The 27,143-nt window shown below is 36.8% G+C and overlaps 1 protein-coding gene across 1 annotated transcript; it reads left to right on the top strand.

The window, feature by feature from the left end:
* The first annotated feature begins 118 nt into the window (after window positions 1-118).
* Window positions 119-27,143, top strand: LOC114004237 (vesicular inhibitory amino acid transporter-like). The gene is made up of 2 exons (XM_027752059.2): window positions 119-418; window positions 25,373-27,143. Exons 1-2 carry the CDS (start codon window positions 119-121, stop codon window positions 26,522-26,524), a joined length of 1,452 nt encoding a protein of 483 aa, XP_027607860.1. The 3' UTR covers window positions 26,525-27,143.

Here is a 27,143-nt window from a genome sequence, read left to right on the forward strand (position 1 = left end):
CCATTTATCATAGCTACATTATCAAGACTAACCTAACAAAAGGAGTAACAAGGTACAACTGCTGAAAAAACATAAAGACATGTAATAAAAAATTTTACTTTTAAGTTTGGTATTGAGGATGGCTCACCTGAAGCAGACTTTTTCATCTCTTTTCAACTGCTTAAGGGAAACACCGTCTCTCTTTTTGGGACTTACAAGGTTGGACAGCTGCCTAGACACTGATGAAGAACGTGTGAATTTTGCTAGAAGAGATGAACTGAACAGAGCTCACAGTGAGGAACCAGATGGACCCCTGAACTTTGAGCTTGATGTTTGTCACCAGGATCCAGAATACATGTTCCCAACTCCCTTGCCACATGCCCAGGTCAAACTGATCACCAGCTGGGAAGCAGGATGGAATGTAACAAACGCCATTCAGGTAACCTTTTACTTCCCCACTTATTAAACTCATCATTCGAAAAACATGATCATCACTTAGCCTGTTCTGTTTTACTTAGCTACACCATTATTTTGCAGTATTCTGGAAGGTTTCTATGAATTTATTACTCACATATTTGAACCTTTCTGCATAAGATTAGCACTCTGAAAAAAAGAGTTCCAAAGGGGAAAATGATACATATGTTATCTAAAGTTTAAAAAATGTTTAAATTTTGTGAAATTGAAAAGGTGGTGATTGCACCTGTTTTGGAAGTGCAGGCATTACCTTTAATAAGTATATTTGAATTCAGTGACAGAGATGTTTGATAGAAGTGTGAGATAAACATCTAATAAAAAGAGGATGGTAAGAGCCAGACTGACGTCAGAAATAAATTTACTGACATGTAAGTTTGACTAGAAATAAATTGAAGCACGAAGCACAAGAAGTGTAATAATACTTGTCAGTGTTAAAGAAAATAGTTAGGTTGAATAGACTGAAAACATTTGGTCCCAGCATTCTGTGTGGAATTATGTGTGGAGTATCTTTCTGAATCCTTAAATTTAGCACTAAATGTTTCAGAATCTTCTTCTCACTTTTCATGATTCATTTCCTTACATAATTCTATCATTACCACTAACATTCTGCGTGACATGATGAGAATAAAGCGGTATCCACAGACACATCTAGTCCCAGTAACTTTTATGCCACTTTAATTATAGAAGGATAATCTTTCTGGTATTACACAAGTCTGACTATGATGATGAACATTTGTTTACATATCCAATTCATTCCTCAGCTCTGCAAAGGAGGAAAAAAGGACATATTTCTAACCCTGCTGCATTTTCAAACATGAGCACCACCACATGAGAGCCAATGCAATAGCAGGGTACAGCAGCATATCATACTCTGAAAGTGTTCAGCTGCGAATAAAAGTGTGAAGTCCTAAAATACCTCGACTGCATTCTAGTAACACATTTTATCTTCAGTCTCCCTCAGCAGCATCTAGACAGGACAGGAGTCTGGGATGAGAGCCCATTGTTTTCTCTGTGAGTTTTGCCTTTGATTCCACAGAAGCCAAGATTTCATTCTGGAAGTCAATTTTGTCAATGTTTGCTGTATGACCTTTTGGCAAGTCATGTTCTCTCACCCATTGTTTTCCTTTCTGAACAATGCCTCTGTAAACACACCAAAGTGCCCAAAAAATCCCGAATATTGTTGTGTACACAAGTACTATTAATTATTAATATTATAGTTTTCAGTTAAAAAATAGACTGAAAACACAGTGTAAAAACACAATCAAAGATACAGTTGCCTGTTTAAAATGTGGACAAATTCAAGCTAAACTATCCAATCAAATCAGTAACTATGGTCTTGGTCAAAACTCTCAGCATACTGAGTGGTGCATACCATTGCTCTCATTTGGTCAAATATTTTAGAAATCATCGTTAAGAGAGCAGGCTGAAAACTGCAAAGCCTGGGATCTGCAGTTTCATTAGTAGTACAACCAAAGGGTCCTAATGACACATTGCTAAACTGTGTGGATATGCAACCTCAAATGTGAATCTATGCACACATAGATTCTACGCATTTTTCCATTTCCCAAGACCTGGGATTGGGAGCAAGGCATTTGGTTTAGAAACAGGGGCAGAGAGCAGAGAAAGGGGAGGGGAAAGGCAGGAGAGGAGAGAGGAGAGAATATTGAATGGGCATCTGTCAGTAAAAAATAACAGTTTGAGGAAATTTTTATGAATAGTTTTGAAGAGAAAGTCTGAGTTGTGAGCAGAATGATTAAAACAATACAAACATTCTTGACTGGCGAAGACAGTCTATGCTAAAATGAGTTGTTTTGCCCTACCCAGAGGAAAGGACAGAAGTGTTTTGCATAGCAATTAGAGGTAAACATTTCAGCGGATTTCTGAAGTGTTCTAAACAGTTATTCTGGTGAATACAATTAGTCTAAAAGTGAAATTATTTCACAATCCAGATTTATTATGGGAACGATTAGATCTTTGGTCTCTGAAATCAAATGCAAGGGTTCTCTTATAGTGCTTTAAATATAAATATTTGCAAACAAACAAGAAGATATTTTTATTTTGTTCTCAACTTGAACTGCAAAAATGTGTGCTTCTGGTGAAGATATTTTATGTGTAAATGATTGCTTCAGACATTTAAGTTTCCAAGGAAACATGTTTCTTATTCCAACACTGCACAGGCAAATGAAAACCTATGTTCTATCCTGGGTAAGGATAGAGAACATAAAACTGAGTTAATTCTGATGGGAAAATGTACAGCATTATCTGGCAGAGTGATGCAAGTTGCATTTGTTTGTATGTAGCAGCAAAAAGCAAAAAAATATATTTGTAATAACTTGTACAGTAACGCTGGATAGATAAGTAAAGCAACAGCAACAAGGAAGAAGGTAGTAAAATTCTAATGGTAAAGCATTTCACAGCAGAACCAAAGGAAAAGAAAGACTATTTGCCAGCCACATATAGCAGGATTTTTGCAAACAGTGTCAGACTGGTAACCTGTTACTAGTGGGGTTCCACAGGACTTCATCTTAGGCCCTGTGCTCTTCAACATCTTCATAAGTTACTAAGATGCTGGACTAAGCAAGTTCACAGTTTACACAAAACTAGGAGAAGCTGTTGACTCGCCCTGCAGAGACACTTCGACAAATTAGAGGACTGGGCAATCACCAGCCATATGAAGTTCAACAAGGGAAAATGATGGATTCTACACCTGGGATGGGGCAACCCTGGGTGTTCATACAGACTGGGGAATGAGATATTGGAAAGCAGTGCCATGGAAAGGAACCTGGTAGTCAACAGCAAGTTGAATATGAGTTAGCAGTGCCCTGGCAGCCAGGAGGGCCAACTATGTCCTGGGGGGCATCAGGCAAAGCATCGCCAGCCAGTCGAGGGAGGGGATTGTCCCACTCTGCTCTGCACTGGTGAGGCCTCACCTTGAATATTGTGTGCAGTTTTGGTCACTGCAATATAAGAAAGACACTAAGTTCTTAGAGAGTGTCCAAAGGAGGGCAAGGAAGATGGTGAAGGGCCTTGAGGGGAAGCTGTATGATGAGCAGCTGAGGGCACTTGGTCTTCCATTCAGCCTGGAGGAGACTGAGGGGAGACCTCATTGCAGTCTTCAACTTCCTCGTGAGGGGAAGAGGAGGGGCAGGCACTGACCTCTTCTGTGTGGTGACCAGTGACAGGACCCAAGGGAATGGCCTGACGTTGTGTCAGGGCAAGTTTAGGCTGGATGTTAGAAAAAGATTCTTCACCCAGAGTGTGGTTGGGTGCTGGAACAGGCTCCCCAGGGAAGTGGTCACAGCACCAAACCTGACAGAGTTCAAGAAACATTTGAACAATGCTCTCAGGCATATGGTGTGACTCTTAGGGATGGTCCTGTGCAAGGCCAGGAGTTGGGCTCAATGATCCTTGTGGTTCCCTTCCAACTTGGCATATTCTGTGATTCTGTTAAAGTAAAGGAAAAAGGCATTCAGTTTATAGTATCATGAAGGGGCACAAGAGAACACAGAATCGAGAGAAAAACAGGAGAGGCAGAGGAAGCGAAATAATGACACGAAGTGAAATAATATTAATCTCAGATGTAATTTATAACTCACATTTGTGAGTCAATCTCCACTTAGGTCTCAGAAGCACAAACAAGTTTAAGAGTGAAAAAAAGTCAGACACTTTACCAGAAAGCGCCAAATGTCTTTCATTTCATTATAATGCCTGTACAATCTTTAAAATACAGTTTTATATAATTACACAATTTTCTCCTGGATGTTTTGTAAAATATGATAAATCTGACTGGAAAGCAGCCCAGTAGAAAATGACTTAGGGGTGCTTGTTGACAGCTGGCTGAACATGATCTAACAGTGTGCCCAACTGGCCAAGAAGGCAAATGGCATCTTGGGCTGTATCAGCAATAGTTTGGCCAGCAGGACCAGGACAGTGACTGCCCCTCTGTGTTTGGCACTGGTGAGGCTGCACCTTGAGTGCTGTGTCCAGCTCTGGTCCCTTCACTACAAGGATATCAAAGTGCTGAAGCATGTCCAGAGAAGGGCAACAGAGCTGGTGAAGGGTCTGGAGCATATGTCTTGTGAGGAGCAGGTGAGGGAGCAGGGGTTGTTTAGCCTGGAAAAAAGGAGGCTCAGGGGACACCTTATTGTTCTCTACAACCGTCTGAGTGGAGGTTGCACTGAGGTGGGGATTGGTCTCTTCTCCCAGGCAACTACTGACAGGATGAGAGGACATAACCTCAAGCAGGGGAGATTCAGGTTGGACATCAGGAACTATTTTTTTGTGGAAAGTGTTGTTAAGCATTGGAATGGACTGTTCAGTGGGGTGTTGGAGTCACGATCCTTGGAGGTGTTCGAGAAATGACTGGATGTGGCACTTAGTCTAAAGTTGGACTTGATGATCTTAAAGATCTTTTCCAACCTAAATGATTCTGTGATTCTGTGAAATCATACTGAACGGGCAGTTTGATTCAATGCCTCTGATACCTAATATTGCCAACTTTCGTGTCTTGCATTTTTAAAAGAATTAAGTTGTACGAAGATCAGAAATATCTGCAGAAGAGGGAATTTTACAATTCCATGATCAGAATAGCACAATATGGTGCTTGTCTATTGTGAGTGCTTCTAGGAAATACCATAATTCAATTAGTAGTATTAATAATTATTTTAAAATGTGTCAGTAATAAATTACTAATTATTGCAGTAGTAATCATTATATTTATATTCTGTATATTGGACATTAATTTAGAAAAGACTAAACACTTCAATATCATCACTTAAGGACCGAATATCCGCATGTCCTTCACTGTGTGCCTTTATAGCCGTATTTCCATACTGCGCTTCAATTCGGTTCATTTTAATTTATGTAAGTCTAAGAGATTCACTTGAAAATACCTCATAATTGACATTTATTACTCTATCATGTTTCCTCTGAGTTACCTGCCTTCATCTCCCTAATATAGACCAATCTTTAGAATTCTTGCTGAATATCCACAAATCTCAAATACTTAAGTGGAAAACATACTCATGCTGAGAATCAGAATTAGCAGACATGTCCCTAAAGATATAATGGCAAACATCTTTTAAAGGTGTCTAAACACCCCTCACATTAAACTTTATTGAAAGCATTTTCTAAATTTAAATATGTACGTGCTTATAAAGTGGGTCATTAGATGTATAACAGTATAAATAATCCTCGACCTTAAATAATTTAGTCACATTTAACTAAATAACCACTTGGATTTTGCAGTACTTGATCTCACGTATTTATTTTCCAGACATAAGAACATGGGTTAATCCTTTCTTGTGTACCAAGCAGTAACTTTGAATTTCATATTGAAGCTAAAGTCATATACATTGAAGCTGACGTCATACTCTGAACTAAATTATAGACATTGGAGGGAAATGAACTTCTGCGTTTTATATCAAGATGTGGTACTGTGAATTAAAGGGAGATGCCCAGTGCTGATATCTAACCTAGGACCAGCAAGTAATAAAAGTTGCCAAATGGAGCATCAAAAAATGACAGCATAAAGTAAAATTCCAAGACAGTAGGACTATTGTGGTGCACATAAAAATTCTAAATATTATGATTTTAGATGAAATGCACCTGCAGTACTGGCCAAATTTATTTTTAATGGGTTTGCAACCAGAAACCCATATGGCCACAACCCAGAGAAAAACCTCGTTAGAACCATCTAAATTCAGGTCTGTTTTTCCTATGATAGAATGTCACTATTATGCAATGCAACCGATAAAAGAAGAAGGAAGAAGGAGTCTTCTTCAGGAAGAAGACTCTGTAACTAATGTTTGTGCCTTTATTTTCTCTTTTGATTTTCTCTGAGGGGAAAAAAATTCCAGATATACATCACTACTTTATATAACCTTTTATTTCATCTTAGACTATGCGGTAAATTTCTTTAGTTTTGTGCATATATCCATATAGTACAGAGAAGGCTGCATGAAGGATATATATCTTCTCTTTTCCCAACCCTACTTTTTATCACAAAAGCTTTCTGTCAAAAATGTGTTATCCTGCAACAAGAAAACTATATCTACTTCACAGAAATCTCTTTATTTGACATGTAAGTACTGTGCAGCCGACTGATTTTGAGTTAACTAACTGCCGTTCCCATAAATCTCATTAAAGAATACACTGTATCAATCCGCTTTTTACTTGGTCAGCTGCAAACACTATAAAATCTTATGAAGCCAGAACTCCTAAACATAGAGAGGTGGCTCACCTAAAATTATTCCAAGAAGAAATATTTGGATTTTTCTCATGGGATTTAAGTTGCTGTTTCATCAGGTTTGAATTTTATGTTGTTCATCACATCATCTGGGCAATGAACAGGCGGAGGGAGCATTGAATGGATTTACATCAGCATATTCTATTCTAACTGTTATGAAAATGTTAGGAACGGCAAATCAGTTTTCCATAGCCCCTCTTTGTCAGATTTTCCCTCAAATAGAAACTGTGTTATAACATAACTACTCCAAAAAATTATTCTTTGGATATACAGATAGTCCCAACATACAGACAATTGGTTCAGAAAACACCATAATAGCTCATGGAGAATCCCAGAAAAAAGTACATGGGTCACACAAGTAACAGATCAAAATATTGCAATTCTTACAGCCTTCTAGGAGTTAAAATTACATACTAAAATATTTTTAGAAGTTAAAGCAGTCCTTAGATCATGCTAACCTACACCATGAGCTCGAAATTCCATCTCTAACAGATGAGTTGCGGGACAGTTACAGGAAGTGTCTCTCTCTGTTTCTCCTTCATAAATGATTCTAATAGCCTCAGTAGTTTGGCTAAAACTGACATACTTTATAAAATAATCTATTATATTGATATATTTTGAGCTAAATAACATGTGAGATAATTATCTCACGTGAGATGAGAGAGAAACATTCTAAAGTATAATGCTCAATAAACCCATGGAATTTAACATGCAATCTCAGCCTTAAATCTGAATATCTTGATTATACTGTGTAAGATATATATATTTTAAAATATTTATTCTTAACCAATACCTTATCTTAAATCTTTAATTTTTTTTTCACCTGAGTTTTACTGACATAGCTGTCTAATATTACATTCTTTTGATAATAGTAGCCAGAAGCGCTAGTGGGCTTAAAGAAATATGAATAATTCTGTTCAGAACCTCAACTTACATATAACCTTACATTTCAAGAAAGTATTTATTTGACACTTAATTTTTAGCAGTCAAATATCTATCATTTCCAACAACTTTAGCTGAAACTCTTCTTGTCTAGAATTTTTGGAAGCTGTATATTTCAGCATCTAAATTTAAAAGCCATCATAGTATCTTGAGTTTATTCCTAGAAACAGTAGTTAAGTCACTGCAATACACAGTATACTTATGCTGGGATTGATGTTCAGTTTGTCACAGTCTGGTCCGGAAAGTCTTGGAGAATTTGCAAGTGCCTGTTTCTTATAAGTGGGGACTTCTCATTGATTATTCAGTTGTCATAAGTTGAAAATTGTTTCACCTGGAAAATCTTCCACTATTAAACTTTTAGAACAACTGTTTTATAGATGTGAGGCTGTAGTCCTCCTACATGAAGCAGCTGGTAATAGAAATTTTCTGCATGTTAAAGGGCAAAAGAACTAGCAAGTAAGCATACAGTAGTGTGGCAAGTAAGCTGGGAGACACCAGCTCAACTCTTCTCCTTACAGTGGTGGTTTCTAGCTAGTAATAACATGAACTTGTGTTTTGGAATATGTGAGTTGTTTTGGCATGCTGCCAAATTCAGTCTGCCAAGAGACAGCCTTAGTGAGGACATACAATCATCGAATCAAAGAAGACCTTGAGATGAAAAGGACCCAAAAGTTCCAGCTTCCTGCTCCTGTACCTGCAAGGTGCCGTGCATGGACCTGCCTCCAACACTGACAGAACTCCTTGGGTGGATGCCCTGGAGGAGTCTGTCATATATCACCTACGTTATATCTCAGTCAGCTTAAGCGTGTCTCCATCCAAGAGCTTTAAAATCCTAACATTCTTGAAAGGCCAACTACTATCAGTGGCGTTGCAAGAACTTAATTGACAGTCTGTCAAGTGACAGAGGTATGATTTACATGCATATTAACATATATTTCCAAAAAGGGTGTGTCCATTTGCATTTCTCCTACAACACATCTAAAATAAATGGTATATATGAGCACCACAGAAACCTGGTCATTGTCCCTCATGCTCCCAGACCTCTTTTTTTTTCTTCATTTCATCATTAGGAAACCTTCAAAACACCCAGGAGATGGCCTGCTCTGGGGGTGTTAATGTCTAAAAAAAACTTTTGCATTGGCATGTAGATAACTTAGAAGTACACACACTACACCACTCTATTTTTAATTTTAATTGCAATAATTTTTTGAAAGAAAAAGTCCTGCATGAATTAATACATGTGGTCGTGATCAGCTTCCTCTGTTCTGTACTGCTGTTTGTAAACAGGTACACACCAAATGCTGGCAATCTCTCCTGAATGTCTACCTCTCACCTTCCTCCCTGAGGTCATCACTTGCAGCAGACTCAGGTTCTTGGGTCTCCTACAGACACAGCTGATAGACACTGCATCCTTCACCATCCGTGGGAGTGTGGGACTGCAGCAGAGTGTGTTTTCCTGTTCAAGTTCAAGTTCACATCTTATTTAGATCCCACAGCTGCTCTCATAAAATATTGGTCTGTCTTTTCAGCAGTCAATCAAAGCAGCTAAACAGAGTTCCTTGTCTTCCAACCAGTGTCTGCCCACAGCAACATTCCTTCACTGCCTGTGTAAATCCTTGTCCTTTCTACCATGCAGGCCTGCCATCTGGCATCATCTTTCAGTCAGCCTCTTTCTAAATCCTACACTAAGACTACGTCCAGCCCCCGCTTATTTTTGCTGTAAACCTAGTTTTTACTGCAAACTAATACACAGTCTCATTTACTAATCCACAAGGCTAAAACTCTGATCTGAGCACTAATGATTCCCCCTCTGGGTCAAGTAACACACTTTTCCCTGACTTTGCCAAGCTCACCCTGTGCGTACCCACCTGGAAATTGATGCAGTTTCACACCTTAATGTAAGCTGCTCATCTTTTCTATAATAATCTACCATTTTTTTTCCTGCATCTATTGACTCCAATCTCTCTTCTTCCAGTTACAATCCTATTGTCAATTTGTTAAATATTTAACAAGCATTCCTATGAATTTATATGAGGATATTCCTCTGATACTCTTGGAAATATCCTTTTGATGAAAACTGCATAATTATAAGCTACATTGAAACCACTTTTTCCTCACTCGACTCAGTTTCTGATATTGACTCAAGGTTTCCTTGACTCTCTTTTTTGCCTGTATTTGTTTCCTGTTATCTTACCCCTAGATTTTAAATTCTTTGGAGAAGAGGCCATCTCTCTGTGCTTTGTTTGCACAGTGCTTTGCACAATGGGATTCCATTCAAGGACTTTCAGGTGCTGCAATAATGAAAACAGTTTTGAAAGTAAGTCTCTAAATGTTTTCTATTTTACAGAAACTCTTTACAAAATAATGATTGTTTAAACGTAGCCTGCAATAAGTCAGCTTGATATTTGATTCAGTTTCCTCCCTTTTCTCTTTATAGAATGGATTCTCCTTGCTGTTGAGATCTACTGTAGGGGCTGAGCACAAGATAAATTGGCAAACAAATGTGATAAGAGTACTGTTAGAATATTCAGACATTAAAATGGGCATTCCATCCTAAAAATCCAGATGGTCAAGAAAGAGAATGACAAAACCATGATATCAAAGATAAATGGATAGTGGCATTATGAAAATTATACCCTTTGAAACAACAAATGTTACCAAAAACAAAGGATCAAAAATTGTCAGCTGCTTGAAAGCCATAATCACTTTATTCCATGGGATAACACAATGCCCCACGACTTGTTGCAGAACAAGGATCTCTGGCTCCCTCACGTGAGGGGAATAGCTGATGTACTTTCCCACTGTACTAAAATGAAATTATTCTACCATAATTTTGGTGTCATGAATCCCTGAGAGCATTTTCAACAAGATGAATTAAAATAGATGGTGTCATTTCTTCTTCTTCTTTTTATTTTTTTTTAATTCATAGCAGGTCACACAGTATTTAAATACACTTATCAGACAACTTTGAATTTCTGTATCTATTATATTTGGCTACTTCATTGTTGTGATATTAGGTTTGACAGATACTTTTCAAAACAAAGCCCAATTTGCCTATTATAATTATTTCCCATCTTTCTGTGGCTGAGATAATTTGTACACTTGTTCCTGTCTATAGCCCTGCCAAGGACCAGCTATCACTACTGGAAAACATTCTTCTTAAAAATATTCTTTCTGTCCCTATTCTTCAACTTATGAGGTATGTAACTTCAGCGAATTTGCTTTAATAAGCCATAGACATATAACTCCTTCCGGGATAACATTCCTCCCAAGACAGCAAGAACAGAGTGACAGGCAGCAGAAAGTAAAATATTTTGTCAGATGGTATTCCTTTCCTATTTTTTTCTAAACTTCCTTCACTTCTATTAGCAAATTTTCAGAAGGGAGCTCATTTTTTTATGAAGCGAAAGAGTGAGTCTCAGAGTTCATCAAGGAATAAAAATTGACAAGCTCAGCATTTGCAAGTGTTTATGAGAATTTAATGCTGAAAGTAAAGGACATCTGAATTATTATAATATACTAGTAGAATCAGAAATATTAATATTTCTCTAGCAGATTTTCTGTATGGTAAACTTTCTTCCACACAATCCATAGATGGTTAATCTACAGTTTACTTCAGTGTGTGTAATTCCTGAGAGCAGAAGATTTGCTGAAGCGGTACAAGCTCTATCTGAATGAGCAAATGGAGCTATTTGAGAAAATAAAAAGCCCTAAACGCTGATTATACACAGTACTGAAGATGATATATTGTAACCTAGTTTTAGCACAGTAAGCTGTATAGAATATTTTACCCCTAAAGCTAAACAAAATTGTCTTCTATTTGCATGGATTCTCCCTCCTCACACACACCATGTTTCTTGGAAGACAATGTTTATCCATATTCGTGGCCAGTGGCACTAGTTTTGCCATATGTACAATACCGTGTTACTAAATAGCTAACAAAAAAATTAAATTTAGTATTTACTTCACAAAAACGTAAACATGAGTCAAAGTGAAGAAACGTTCACTGCAGCTCATACACACATATTCCACTATCTATATCAATTTCTCTCTGCCCAGTTCTTGAATTGACACAAATGGCAGTACCAATAGATTATGTTCTGTAATCTCTAGAACAAATAGTTTTGCTTTTTTTATGTTATTGATAGCAGAGGGAGTTTCAGCCTTCTCCTTTACTCTACATGGGTATTTCCATTCGTGATAGGTTTTTTATTGCCGTTTTCCCCTCCAGAATCATGTTTAATTCAGGCTAATTCCTCCCTGATAAGCAGAGAACATTTTTTTAGTTTTAAAACCCATTCTAATTTGATTATTTCAAACTAAATCCAGGTATTTCAGAAATTATTAATAATCCTACTTAAGCTTGAAAAAATGTCAATTGAGGATAAGAATGATATGCCACATAGATACAATCAATATATCTTATTTTTTTATAAGAAAGTTGTTTCTTTTTTTATTGGAAATTATCTTTTTTTGTTGTTATAGTGACTGTTAATTCTCTCTCTTTACTGTAACTTAATAAGTTGGCACTGAGATTTATTCTATCTCACTACAATTTGAATCTGTTCTTTTGTCTCATTGTCTGCATGATTTCTGCAACTCCAAATGACATCTCCTCAGCCACCTTCCCTTAAGGGACTTGAAAATCTTCTAAGCTTTAATTGGGATCTGAAGTTTAAAATGAGTTCTCCACTCCAGCTCTTGTTGCCTTTACTTGCCTGCTGACTTTTTTTCACTTCTTCTGGGAAGCCAGCTGCTCTCTGAGCTCTTTCTTTTGTATTTTTTGTTGTTGTCATCTCAAGTTAAAAATAAAATACCTGCACAAAACTGTAGGCTTCCTTCTGCTGTTTGGTTGCGATTTTAGAGACTCTTTACTCTCTCCTGAGTTGTGAGGATCTGCCATTCCACCCCTGAAGGATTCCTTTCCTAATCAGAAAGGGTAATCAGTTGCATAACACATACTTTCCCTCTAGCTTTCTACTTGTTCCTGTCTTATGCTTATAGTTAGGTGTATCTCATATCTAGTAATTTTTCCTCACAGACTCTTGCCCATTATATTCTCTTACCCCTTGTTTCTATCTCTTATGGGTCACAACCTCATGTTTTAAAGATCTTCAGTTTACCTAATGACACCTTTTCTCCCCTGTTCCTGCTTCCCCTGGTGCAGTCATATTCTCAAATTATCCACCCTCTTGCTTTTCCTTAGCTCTTTCAAGGCACTCACAGTCTCATGGCCTTTAAAGGAATTCACCTGACTCTACAGAGTGAGAGACAGGCATCTCTAAGGGAGATTCACAAATCCTGAAACAAGTATCCTACGCTGTTGGAGTGAGTAATCATTTGGTGATCCTTATTTCTATCCATCCTTTCCAGAGTTACCAGATTAGCTTTATTTTTTGCTATATTTAGATAGGAGAAGTTAGGAATACCGTTCCTCGTAAGGGTACGTCAAAGCAAGGTAGATTTTTCATGTGTATCTTTTCAGCTACTATGGGTACTCATTCATTGAATGTCCATTTTAGACAGAAAAAGTTGGGTGAAACTAACCCAATTCATAGATGCTAAGAAGGAATCATTTCCTTGAGAGCAAAAAAAGTAGTCACTTTAGTAACTTCACTTCTAACCAGCTGAGTTTTTGCTTAAAATTCATTAATTTCACCCCATGAATAATTTTTGATTTCACCTAAAAATTTGAATGTGAAAAATGAAAGCTATTTAGGAGAAAGGAACAGAAACTAAATGTAGTCTTGAAATAAATTGCTCAAGTATGAAATCACTACAGCTCTCAACATCGAAGTAAACAACCAGGAGAGATCCAATAAAGATGGGAAGTTTTCCTTGCAGTATCAGAATGATTGAAGTTAAAAAAAAAAAGAAATAAAATTATTTTTTAAATATACAAACTTTTACAGCCATTACTTAGCTAACTTTGTTTTAATAATGAAAGAAGTGTTTTTATCTTGATCAGACAGCTTTTCTATCTAAAAGTAAAGAATAAACCTGAGGTCTTTGTCAAAGGTCAAGGATAATCAAGATCCCCGGGTTATTCCCTCACCTGTTATTTCCAGACAATATCCTGTCTTTGAGTCTTTCCAGGTGAAATGCAGACTAAGAAAAAAAAAAAAAATAAGAAGAGGAAAATAAAGCAAACAAACAAAAAAACCACTACAGACAAGGAGTACTGCTTATTTTATGACTCCAGTACTTTTTTTTTATAGGTCAGGTAGAGGTCGAGAACCATTGTGTCACAGGCTGTACAAACTGAACGAGAAATACCTCCTCAAGTAGTAATACTTCAAGTATTTTATGTCTAGAGACCTTAAAAAGACATTTTTGACATGCATTCTATATGCCATATGCCTGGTTTCACAATGCATAACCATATTCAAAATTTATTTATTTTTTAAAAAGGAGAACTTACCTAAATTTGCTTTTCTGATAAGAGTCCAGAGCATGCCATAAAACTCAGTCACATTTCTTTTCTGATCTTTGTATTTTCTGTTTCTTATTAATTATGCACATTTGGGAATGTTTGTCTAATCTACTTGGAAATAGGGGAATTATTCTACCTTGTTGAACTTTAAGAATGATGTGATCTTTTATGTCATTATAGGAGAGAGACACCTCCATTATAGGCATTCATTTGCAACATCACCTTTATCTGTATTTTTCCATGATGAATTATCAGATAGTAAAATCACATGCTACTTCTTTTATCCCGAAGGTAGAAGCCTCCAGGGGTGCCACTGAAGTTTAACTGAGGTTAAGAGAGGAAAAGCAGTAGAAATTTGTTGTCTATAACCAGCCTAATTGTCAGACAACAGCTTTTTTCACATTTTTCACATATTTCAGAAGAATATAATATGATACTCTGTTTTAGTTTACCGATTCCTGAAGACCAAACAAATAGTAAGTATATCACTATTTATGTCTCTCATTCAGACTATTAACTATATTCTCCCCAGGCAGTACTCTAAGACAAATTTCTCCTTTATACACTGAACTCTGGGAGTCATTATAGCTTGAGTAAGAGTCCACCTAAAATTGGTGGTTAGGTCTGTGCTGACAAAAGAACAGGGTAATATTAACCAGGGGAGGATTCAGTCACCTTTTATTCTGCATGACAAATCCTATACCAGTGTTCAGAAAATATAACTCAGCTTCTAGAAGATGTAACCTGGATTCATTTTCAACTCTCAGAGGTGCATAAGGTTTTTTCCAATGCAAAGATCTTTGTAGTATGGGGTTGTTTTCTTCCATTTCCTCATCATTACTTCTTAAAAGTGACAAGAACTGTGTTTTGACCGACATTTAAGAACTCCTAACAATGCTTTCTCCTAGCCTCAGTTAGAACTTTCTATGCACTTTAACTCCTCCTTTTGTTATCTAAGTGCACACTCAAAGGAAATTCTTTGGCTCCCCACTGCTTTGCTTTGATTCTAATCTCCCAAAGTCCACCCTCTGCCTCCCTTCAAGTTCTTTTGACCATATTTTCATGGGAACTCACTCTCATGTTCTTGTATTGGAAGTTTTGAGTGCTTGCCTGCCTTCAGGTGAAAACCTGACAATCTGTGATGAGCTATAATGAGAGAAATGGGTAAGCAGCCAGGAAGTCCATGTTGTTTGCCACTTTTAGAATAATATTTTTTTTAGTTTAAACTGCCTTGCTTTTTCCATCTCTCTTTCCTCTCAGCTGCATAACACATAATAAAATGCCCTCATTCTTTTATGAAAGCCTGCTTTCTCCTTTGGGACCAAGTAAAATAATGTTTTCTTAAAAGGTAATTTGCTTGGGAGATTTTCTTGGTATGATTCAGTGCATTTTTGCAGATAGCTCTGGATTTATGCAAACTAACATTTCCCATTGAACCATTCAGAATTAAGCATTGAGCATATTATTTTGGTTTTAGAACAAATATTTAAACCAATAGCAAAGCCAATGAGATCAGCTGTCACACTCAATAGAAGTAATTCCTTTTTTTTTTTGTGAGACAGTTTCTTTCCTCTTTTCACTTTCCTAAGTTTTAGGAGATCCTTAGGACTAATCTGGCCACTAAAAGTAGAATGAAATCAGTGGTTTCTGTGAGTCAAATGGAGACATACATTTTGCAGTGCAGACCATGCAGCTTCTTTACTTGCTTATCTTATCACAGTACCCCCTCAGCAGTCTATCTGCCTTATCATCTGCTTCTGGTATCTGAAGGATTGACAGGTAAACACTTCTAAAGTTTCTGTCAGTGTATGAGGTGAATGAAGGCATTAATCACAGAATAAACACCTTAGTCACCATCCTCCCTTCAGCTGACACAGGATTGGCAATGGCAGAAAGAATGAGAAAAATCAGGAAAAACAAGATTGCTGGGGTCTAATTCAACCATCCCTGAAGTTAAAGGAAGATTTTTTGCTGATATTAGAGGAAATGGATCTGCTGCTAAGGTCATACAGGCCAGAGACAATATTTGAAGTTTTCCACAGAACAGCTTGTAGTATTTTTGAATTCAAACTCAGCTGAGCTATGAACAAACTGCAAAGTGAGTGGGAAAGTAGATGAATTCTTTTCCTGACATCTGTAGAGCACTACCAGGAGTTTGGGTAACCTCCTAGGGAAATGGAAATTCTTACTGCTGAGAAGAAATAGGATGTTACTGATATTGCAAATATATGGTGGGATGACCTATACACCTGAAGTTTAAAAATAATTAGATAAAGCATATTTACAAAAAAGAGTAGGCAAAAGAAATGAGGGTGGCACTCCATGTTAGACGGCTAATTATCTGTGATAGAGGTGTTGTCTGAAGAGAAAAATTGTATTGTCCTTGGTGACTCCAGTTTTAAAGACCTATGCTAGGCATTGTATGCAGTATGTTGTAAAACATCACTGAAGTTTCTAAAAATGATAGATGATAATTATCTGACACAAAAGGTATTGAACCTAGCATAAGGTAATTCAACTTTGAGCCTCATTATGTTGAATAAAGATGAATGAATTGGAGGATCTAATTACATTCATTATGGGAAAACAGAGGACAGTAGTATATATATTTGGTACTTCTAAAGAGTGAATTTTTCAAACCTGGAGAAAATTATGAGAGATAATTGATTAGAAAGAATAAGCACAGATAGCCAATTTTAAAGTTTAACAAGAATTTATGACATGTTCAAAAGCAACATCTCACAACTACGAAAGAGTATATAAATGTTTTAAAACCCCCTCCTACTTCAGGAGTGAAGTAAATGTAGCAATTAAAATTAAATATATATATATGTATATATATAAAAGGGAGAAACAAAAGGTGAGAGTAATAATAGTAAATCATAAATAAGGACCGGTAGAAAAGAGAATGCAAAGGCGCTAGGAGGAAAGTGCATCTCTCAGGAATTCGAACAATAAGAAAAAAATTTTTAGGAATTTAGGAATTAGAAAAAAAAAGATTATGTTTAGTCTAAAAATTTTAAACAGAAATACTAATCATGGTAACAATGAAGTATAAATGGAAGTGTGTGTCTGTGTATGTGACTGTGTATGCTCATCTAAAAGCACCAGCAGAAACAGTAGGACGAAGTTAAAAGGGAAGGTGCGAGTTAACTGCTACAGAGCACCATATATGTGATTTCATTCAAAAGAAGAGGTAGAAAAACTCACCTTTAGATAAGTGTTAAGGGAATGAAGTAGAGGACAGTATTTATAAAACATGCAGATAAGACAAACAACACCACTGAGAAAGTCAGGAATATTTTGCCTAATATTTATGAGAGATGAGACAAAATAATGAGGCAAAATATCCCAAACTGCAGCCATTCCAGAAGAGTATAGAAGGTAAATAAAAAAATCCATTTGTCATCATTAGCCAAGATGAACACCAGGGACATAGTGAGCACTGGACTGACGACACCTCTTATTGCACACAAACGATCCTGGCCAAACCACTGAGACAAAAACCCTAGAGTATGTGGACGTGAAAAGTTAACTTAGAGATTTTCTAGTGTAAGACCACCTTCATCTTCTCTGAGATATCTCACTGAATTTTGCTACATTGATATTCTGCTTTTCCAGCAGTAGATGAAAGTTCTAAAACCGTTCTTAACTGAAAAAGAGATGCAGCTGTTCGTATGTTGTTCCTGTAAAGAGCCAGGAGAATGTGCTCATAGCACAGGAGAAGAGGGTACCATTTTGTAATTTTTCAGGACAGATGTCATACTATTCTCCATCAGACATTAAAAAGTTATGCCTGAATTCCTGTGCTGTGTGTGCACACTCCATTGTGTGGACACACATTGTATGCCCAGCAAGAGAAATGGACATTTCTTAAAGGAAATTCGTCTCAGCTCTATTAATGGCCTATCTTAAGACAGGTGTGAATTACATATAAATTGAGATGCCTAATTTTTCCAAGCTTAGACTTAGACAATTAACTATGAGATAACCATAGTTGTTATTTAAAACGGATGTTAAAATGTATTTCAATAGTATTTTGAAAGCAGAATGTCCAGCAAGTTTTCACCTAGGAGACACAACAAAAGGTCTATCTGACCTGGTAATATTCTTATTCAATTGCTATCACAAGTGGAATTTTCAAAAGTTTGTGAATATCATCTCAATATTTTAAAAGCCATATAAATACTGACTAGTGAAAACTGGCAAGAATGCTGAGAAAAAGAATGTAATTGTTAATAAAGGTTTTAATTGATAGAGCATAAAAAGCTAGAAATATAATTAGTGTCAATCATTATGTTTTGGAGGAAGAGTCCTTACAGTCAGTATTAAACACACTTCATATAATCTTTTTATGACATTATAATTTAGGCAGTGAAAGATAAATAATATATTTACACTTCTAAAAGGAATTTTGACACTTTAATACACAACATGCTGATTTAAAAATTAAAGCAACAATACAGTACATCTTGAATGGATTAGCAACTGCCTAAGTGACAGGTTCCATAAAAGTAACTGTCAGTGTGGATCTATTGTCAAAGGAATGAGTTTCTAGTAGGGTTAGGAGGTTATCTAGTAGAATAAATGACAGCTGGTCCAGTATTACTCAGTGTACTCAACAGTGATTTGGAAAAACATACAAAATCACTGATGGTCCCAGTGGTGGTTAAGAAACGAAAAAGACCATGCAGGTCAGCAAGCATCTCTGTTATCATGGCATAAGATTAAGGGATTTACTATGTTTGTAATTTTGTACTTATAAAATTTTTTCTTTGTATAAATACCACAGCAACACAGGCTTGCATCTATTTGGGAAAATTATTTATTTTAAACATTGATCACCATAACTGGTCTACTCTGGCCTCAAATCGGGAGGCCTGGAGACACACCATCTATAACGCAGCTGTCTCCTTTGAGAACACTCGCAGGATCACCCTCGAGGAAAAAAGGCAACGCAGAAAGAACCGTGTATTGCAGAATACACCATCTAAGGAGTCTTTCTGCTGTGCCTTTTGCAATCGGATTTGTCTGTCACGTATTGGCCTCATAAGCCACCAGCGTGCCTGTAGCAAATGTGGATAGAGCCTTCCCAAATCTTCGTTCGCGAAGCCCAGCCATGATGATGATGATGATTTATTTTAAACAGCAACAAATGTTAAACAACATAATTAAATACTTCATGGAATTGTACTGAAAAACAGGGTTCTTGATTTTGTCTCCCTACTCTTCCAAGAAGATTTATGAAGAATGCTTTCCAGTAAAGTTTCCATGTCTAACCCATGTTCATGGCAAGGAATCAAATGCATAGTTGGGGAAAATAGCTAGACCTAAATTAACCACTCCACCGGAGTAACTACAGATGGTGAGAAAGTCAGTCAGAGCTAATTTGGCAGTCTGGCATATCAGCATGCATTCTATATATAGGAGAGTTGTACAAACTGAATAATTTTCAGTTAAATTCTTCTTCACTTCTTAATTTATTTTTCCATATGATTAAGTCTTAAGGGGAAATAATTTTCTGTCTCTCTTTTTTTTTTTAACATTGCTTTTCACTCCATTTTATTTCATGGTCTTTTGGCATGCCTCAACTCTGACTGTGATTTGATCTTCTTTACTTTTTAATTACCTTTTAATTTGTTTTGTTTTTTTTTCAAAATGTCATATTTCAGGTTAAAACAATTTATAACGTGAAATATTTTACTTGGGACTAAAAAGTCTTAAAACTGAATTTTGATTTTTTTTTATATTTTTCTCAGAGTGCTTGGCTGTGCTCATTTATCATTTTTCTAAATCCATTTTATTCCTTGGGGAGGTGCTTGCCCTGAGGTGAAGGAGTATGATAGAGGTATGATAGCAGAATGCCCATTTTTTGCATTCAGCACTGATCCAGATGTCAGGTATTTTTAAATAAGCAGCCAGTCTTGCTGGTATGAGAAATACATACATGTAGTATAAATATTGTAGTCACACCATCAACAAAATATTTATTTTAATGTGCAGATGTAATTTGGAAATCCTGTTCTGCTTGCTGGTTTGTATTGTAGATGGATTGGTGATTCCTGGTGGTACTTATCATACTTGGATGCTTCCTCTTGGGGATATTCTGACAAGGTGAATAGATAGCTGCTGTCTGAGTCTGATATTTTCTTACATACCCTTTCCACTCTTATCCTTGTTAGTTGAGCCCTCAGTCCTTCCTTGGCCCAGCTGCCCATGACTAAGTCTGCTCTGAGGGTTTGACAAGGACCCCTACCTAGACACATATTTGCTCATTGACAAAGAACAGTCCACTTCCATCCACAGTCTAGGGTGAGAATTTCGGTTCCTTTCCTACACTGGGTGGAGGGAGTGATGGCAAATAACACAACCACTCAAGCTGCTCAGTGACAGAGGACTGTTTCAAAAAGTTCACCTCCTCTGTCCCCAGATATGTTGGTGCTTTTTCCCTATGCTATTCTATTTTCTAAACAGATGACCTTAAAGCAACATATTTAGAGGTAATGTATTTGACTTTGCTCTAGAACAGTTGGAAATAAAACTGCTCGGACAGGAACACTTTCCAGACAGAACCGCTGAAACTAAAAGCTGAGAGGCAATTTAGGGAACAATTTAGAGCAATTTAGTTCCTTTTGCTGCTCATTTTTAACTGATGCCTCACTGCTAAGGCTGTCTATGCCATAATTTGGACATAAGAACACAGGATCAGAAGACTCAGTAAGAGCAAGTCCTGGGGCCAGACTGGACCCAATGTGCATTGACAAATGGTACAGGAATTACCTGAGCCCCTCTTCCACTAGCAAGGAATCAGTGAAATACCGTCATGCTGTGTCTGCATTCTGTGTGCACTCACTTCCCACGAGAGGGGCACAACAGCCACTTTCAGCAACATTCATGAAAGCATTTCTCTATGGAGGAGGAATTTTCCTCATCTGCAAGTCACTTTAAGCAATGTTCTAAGGTTGCTGATGAGCCGCAAACCAGAGAATACAGATTGATGCCTGTACCTGTTATATTACATTGACAGCAAAATAAGAACTTACTAATGATATCTTTTTCTAAACTAAGCTATTCAAACTTGGCAATGTTCAGAAAATTTTCCTAACAGAAACTATTGCTTTTGGAAAGGTAAGAACAGGAGAGCAAATACAAACTGAGTTTTAAAGTCTGACAGTGTGACTTTTGTTCTTTGAGTTCTTGTGGCCATCACTAACGTTTTTGGCTATTTTGTAGAAATTTGCCAATGTGCTGATATATGAAACAACAACTTCTTCTTCCTTCTTTCTTCTTCTTCTCCTTCTTCCTCTTCTTCCTTCTTTCTTCTCCTTCTCTTTCTTCTTCTTCCTTCTTCCTTCTTTCTTCTTCCTTCTTTCTTCTTCCTTCTTTCTTCTTCCTTCTTTCTTCTTTCTTCTTTCTTCTTTCTTCTTTCTTCTTTCTTCTTCTCCTCCTCCTTCTCCTCATTATTTAATGGAGAAACCATTTCTGACAAGGCAGGAAAAACACTGTCATTTCACCACATATATACTTACTGCATTGGCATATTCAATGTCCTCCCATGTCTCTCAACTAACCATGCTCTATATCCAAAAAGCTGCAAAATCAGTTATGTCCACAATGTTTGCTTTCTATTAGTAATTGAGAGCTGAAGTTTACACACTCTGGGAAATAGACATCAAAGATGTCAGAAGCTCACAATTTCCGTAGAAATGTCCAATTTGTAAATACTAAAGTCTAAACTTGAAACTGACAACCACTGATACATAATTTTAAGATCGAGTATATAGAGACAAAAATGGGTTTGTTTAATAAGGTCTGAATTCACAAGATGAAAAAAAAATCAGCCCCAAACCCCCCACTATCATCCTGTGGTCTGTGTTAGATACTGAATTAAATTATTTGATATGAACTATGGCAAGGAGATGTTAAAATTTGGAATTATGTTTTGCTCTGATTAAATTAACAATTAAGCATGGAAAAGCAGACACCTGTGGTCAGGACTGTAAATGACTGTCGAAAGCAATAACCTCTCTCAAAGTCTTCTGTTTTGGTTTAGGTTGAGACTAGTTGTATAAATGTTAATTGACTAAATTCAGCAGGGGAGAAGCCATTGTGTGGGTAAGGCCCATGCTGACACTTACCTGCAGTTTAATTATACAGTGACCCTTTGGGTCAGCAGATAGCATTTTAAGTCCCAGTTGCAGGTTAAGCAGCAAAATAATAGTGCTGGGAGTATAGAACAAATGAGATAAGCTTTATACAGACTGCAAGGAACTGAGAAAACATCATTGTTCTTATGTTAATATGGAAGATGACTCTATGGTTTTATCTTCCTGATTTTTTCATAGACTTGGTTTATTTGTGATGCTTTTAAAATCTATCTGTTATGTCAATCTTCCCAAAGGATTGTTTTCATAGGAAAGAAACCAAATTCAGTTCTTTAGGTAGCTATCTAACTTGCCAGTCAGTGAAAGCCATGATTAAAAATGGCATATCAAAAGCTGCTGTTACATATGTGCTACCTGCAGTCTGGAAACATCCAGATATCTAATCTTTTTATGAAAGTAGACTGTTAGATGGTAGAAATGGTACAATTTTGGACAATTCTGTGAAGTTCATGTACAAAAGAAATGCTAATTACACTTCAAGCTAATTGGGTCATGAGACCTGCATTAGAATGTAGATAAGATATTGAGCGGAGAGATTTGGGTGCCTAAATACCACAAGCTGCATAGCTGAACATCCCAGCTTCTAAATGAAATAGCATATGTGACTTACATAAAACAAATGCTGTAAATGAAGTCATGGAAAACAATGAAGAAAATACCTAGTCAATAACTTTATTATTATATCAGTAATAATAACTGAAGTACTTCTATTTCAAAATAGAAAGGCATAGACCTTTTTAAGTGAAATTTACTAAGGCATATATTTAATATGATTTTTCCAGCTCTAAGTCAGCTAAAAGCTGAAGATATCTGCATCTAGAGTGAAACCTGGTAAATTAGGTAGTGATGCTCTTTCATATGATGGGCACTCCATTTTTCTCATTGACTTAGAGAAGAAACACTGCTCTGATTCAAGGACTTCAAATCTTTCTTTTCTGGTTAATGTTCATCTCACAATCTGCCCGAAAAGGATTGCTATTTTGTGTCTGGAAGTGAAGGATAATACTTTTTTATACATTAATGATTATTTAGTGTTTGAAAAATTGCCTCTCTTCAGAGTCCTCCTAATGGATCAGGTGTGGACGTACTTGTATCACTTAGAACTGGGGTGCTAGGTATAAGCCCTACAAAGCTGAGACAAGCGCCCGCCTTCTTGATGAGCTCCCTCAGATCTGGGCTCCTACACTGCCTTCACAGAAACTGTTTGATGGGTATAAAACCTAAGATAGTTGATAGAAAATACCAAAGGCAGAAGAATGTCTGAAACTCTGGTCCCCCACTCGACCTTGTGCTCATGTTTGTAGATGGAAAAGTCTGAAATTAAGACGTAGACCACTAAACTCACCTCTTCTGCTTTGGCTGCAGTCAGTAGCACTGTCCAATCAATACGTGAGAGAAGAGTCCCCCCTTCTGTCAGGAGATCTGTTTCTGTCAGGGTTTTGCAGAGCAGATGGGGTTGCTCAGGTTTGGTCAGAAATAGAGTCTAGATGGGTTTGATGCAAATCAAGTCCTTCTGTCAGACCAGAATAGCAAACGTGAGCACAAATGCTCAGATTTCATCATGTTATGTGTGTGGTAAGAAATATTAAAGCAAAAGTTTCTGCAGAACTAGTTAATTGTATTTTATTTCCTCACTATCCTTCAGTCGTCATGAACAAAAATACCTGACCAGTGTGACTAATGTGCATTTCTTAATTTCAGTTCTGTAGTATAAAAAGAGAAATGTCACCTTTCTTAAATTGGATCTTTTTATCGATGGGGAGGCATGAACATATTATTCACAGACCCTTAGGATCGACAATATGTCAATTTATTATTTAAATCAGTTAACTTTTATACAGTTTAGTTTGTTTAGGGCACATGCTTATAATAAGAGGCTTGGATAGCTCAGTCTGTGCACGCGTCTCATGTCTCCAGTTCATTGGACCTGATGTTCTGTCCACGAGATCTGAAATCATCCTTGGCATAGAAACCTCTTTCTAATTAATCTGCTTTTAGGGTTTTACTAAATTTGCAGGTGTTTCATTATCTTCAGTTTCTCAAGGTTTTCTTTCTATAAACATATTATGTTCTCAAACCTTATAATTAGACACACAGCTAACAAGTATAAGCATCACATATTTTCACAGTCTATAAGTATAAACAATACACGCTTGTCACTTCCATGGCAAGCAAGGCCTACAGAGTGCAGGAAAAATTGTTCAGAGAAATCTCTCTGTCCCGGCGACATCTTTTTATCAGTAACTATCATTCAAGGGTTTTTTGGGTTTTATTCTGATGGAAAAAAACCACATAAAAGTGTAATTTGTCCTTTAATACAGAGAAGAAAGGGAGAAAAACACACAGTGTTCTGCAAAACTAGAATGTCATGTTGTTGGGGTTTTTTCCCACTGGATAAAACAAGTAAAACTATGTTCCTTTCAGAAACTGTTTAGAGAAAAAAAAAGTCTATATGTCTTGCATGTATTTTTAAACATCCAAAGAAGTTTACACTTCTAGACGAAGAAGTCTAGAATCTCAGCTTCGAGAAAAATCACTTTAGCAGTGGACTTAGCAAGAGCAAAGGCCACATGAGGAAAACAGAAGCTGCAGAGGAAACACAAGTTTAGTCTGAGGCACTCTAATGCCATTTTCTCTCCAGAGGTCTGCTAACAACTTTTAGGCTAAAGACAACTGTCATTATTGGATCTATCTACAGTGCTATTTTTAATTGGAATGAAACTCGCACAGATGATGCTACAGCTGTTTAATTTTACTGATATTGAATCCGTTTCATTAGTATGTATGTTGACTGAATAACTAACTATGAACCTTCTTAAATGTGCTTCTAATCACATCAGCATTAAATATTAACTGGAAACCTGACTTTATCATTCAGTCACATTCTCTTTTTCCCAGCTTATCATTACGTGTGCTTTGATAGTAGCAGTTATTTTTGCTGATAATTTCATTTCTCATAAATAAACACATTTCTCATGATTGTTACTTACTTAGCTGAATGTAGCAGTACTTATAGCATGCAACTAGGTGAAAACAATGTTCAATGGAGGAGAGGTTTGGGAGTGCAGCTTCTAGTAAACATTTTGCCTCAGGAATTATGTGCTATCTTTTCTTTCTCTTTTTCATTTTCAGGGAATATTTGTCCTAGGATTGCCATATGCTCTCCTCCACAGTGGATACAGTGGCCTACTTCTTATTGTCTTGGCTGCAGCATTATGCTGTTACACAGGCAAAATTCTAATTGTTTGCTTGTATGAAGAAAATGAAGATGGGCAACTGGTAAGAGTGAGAGACACGTATGAAGATATTGCAAATGCCTGCTGTAAAAAGCTATCTCCCAAACTAGGTGGCATAATTGTCAATGTGACCCAAGTGGTGGAACTGATCATGACATGTATTTTGTATCTGATTGTTAGTGGGAACTTGCTGTCACAGAGTTTTCCATACATAGCACTGACTGAGAAAACTTGGTCTGTAATTGCATTTGTTACTCTGTTACCTTGTGTATTTATCAGAACTCTCAAAATTGTTTCCAAACTCAGCCAGCTTTGCTCCTTGGTTCACTTTGTTATCATCCTTGTAGTGATGACTTACTGTCTTACACAAATACACCAGTGGTCCTGGGCAAAATTCAGACTCTCCATTGAGTTTGAGGACTTCTTGGTCTCCGTAGGAGTGATTATTTTCAGTTACACTTCACAAATATTTCTTCCCACACTTGAAGGTAACATGAAAAACCCAGAGGAATTTAGGTGTATGCTGAATTGGACTCACTTTTTTGCCTGTGTCTTGAAAACAACATTTGCACTGACCGCTTTCTTGACCTGGGGTGAAGAAACAAAGGAAGTTATTACAGACAACCTGCCATCATTTCTTAAAACACTTGTGAATTTATGTCTCTTAACCAAGGCTCTTCTTTCTTACCCTTTGCCCTTTTTTGCAGCCACAGAAGTTGTGTATTCCTGTATTTCTAAAGGCAACCATTCCAATTACAGATCTCTATTACTTTCGCTGGGTGTAAGAGGCTCATTTCTCTTGTTAACTCTGCTGATGGCCATGTTTACACCACATTTTGCCCTGTTGATGGGTTTATCAGGCAGTGTAACAGGTGCTGCTATGACTTTTCTCCTTCCTTCTCTCTTCCATTTAAAACTTAAATGGAAAAAACTGTCCTTCTTAGAGAAATGTGCAGATATCTCTGTTTTTATTTTGGGCCTCCTCTGTAGCCTCGCAGGCATAGTTTGCTCAATAAAAGGGCTGCTTGAAGTATTTGGAGGAGTGTAAAAGATTTCCTGAAAGACAAATAAAGATCAAATCTTATTAATACTTTTTACTCTGTTAGTCAGTATATAAGAAATTTTGTCACTAGGTAGAACTAAGCATGTGCTTAAAGATTTGCGGAATCAAGGCTTCAACCGGAAAAGTATGTGGCTCTAAGCAAATTGGAAAATAACCTTCAGAGCCAAAGAAGTACAAAACTAGGCCTCTTTAAAATCTTGAGAAGAAAGAAGATGTTGCAGATGGTTTAGCATGAAAATAATTTTAAAGTAATACTATATGGTTTATTCATACATGACAGGCACATCCTAAAATTACTACTGCAACTGATTCCACCAATTGAACCACAATTCTTCATAGGGTTACACGCTGTTCAGTCTCAAAGCTATCAAAACTAGCTTACAGGAAGTGAGCTACAGAGAACTATTATTGCAAATGGATGAAATATGATTTCACATTACTGGCAGAATGCAATTCAACATGTGAACAGAACAAATCAGTGAATTTTGTTTTATATGTAAGACAAATTCTACTACTTGTTTTTTAAATGAATAGGCAAAAAGAGAGCTCAGTTTAGAACAGCTTTGAAAGCCTGCTTTTATCATGAGTTCAAATGGGAATGCAG

This window comes from Pipra filicauda, unplaced genomic scaffold (assembly GCF_003945595.2).
Source record: "Pipra filicauda isolate LSUMZ 115617 unplaced genomic scaffold, ASM394559v2 scaffold23_size5868930_pilon, whole genome shotgun sequence".
NCBI classification, from domain to species: domain Eukaryota; kingdom Metazoa; phylum Chordata; class Aves; order Passeriformes; family Pipridae; genus Pipra; species Pipra filicauda.

What these genes read in the sequence shown, in the direction of transcription:
- LOC114004237 (XM_027752059.2), top strand. Translation starts at nt 119, where the DNA reads ATGGCTCACCTGAAGCAGACTTTTTCATCTCTTTTCAACTGCTTAAGG. An exon ending in ATGTAACAAACGCCATTCAG is followed by an intron (nt 419 to 25,372) that starts GTAACCTTTTAC and finishes TTTCATTTTCAG; the next exon opens with GGAATATTTGTCCTAGGATT.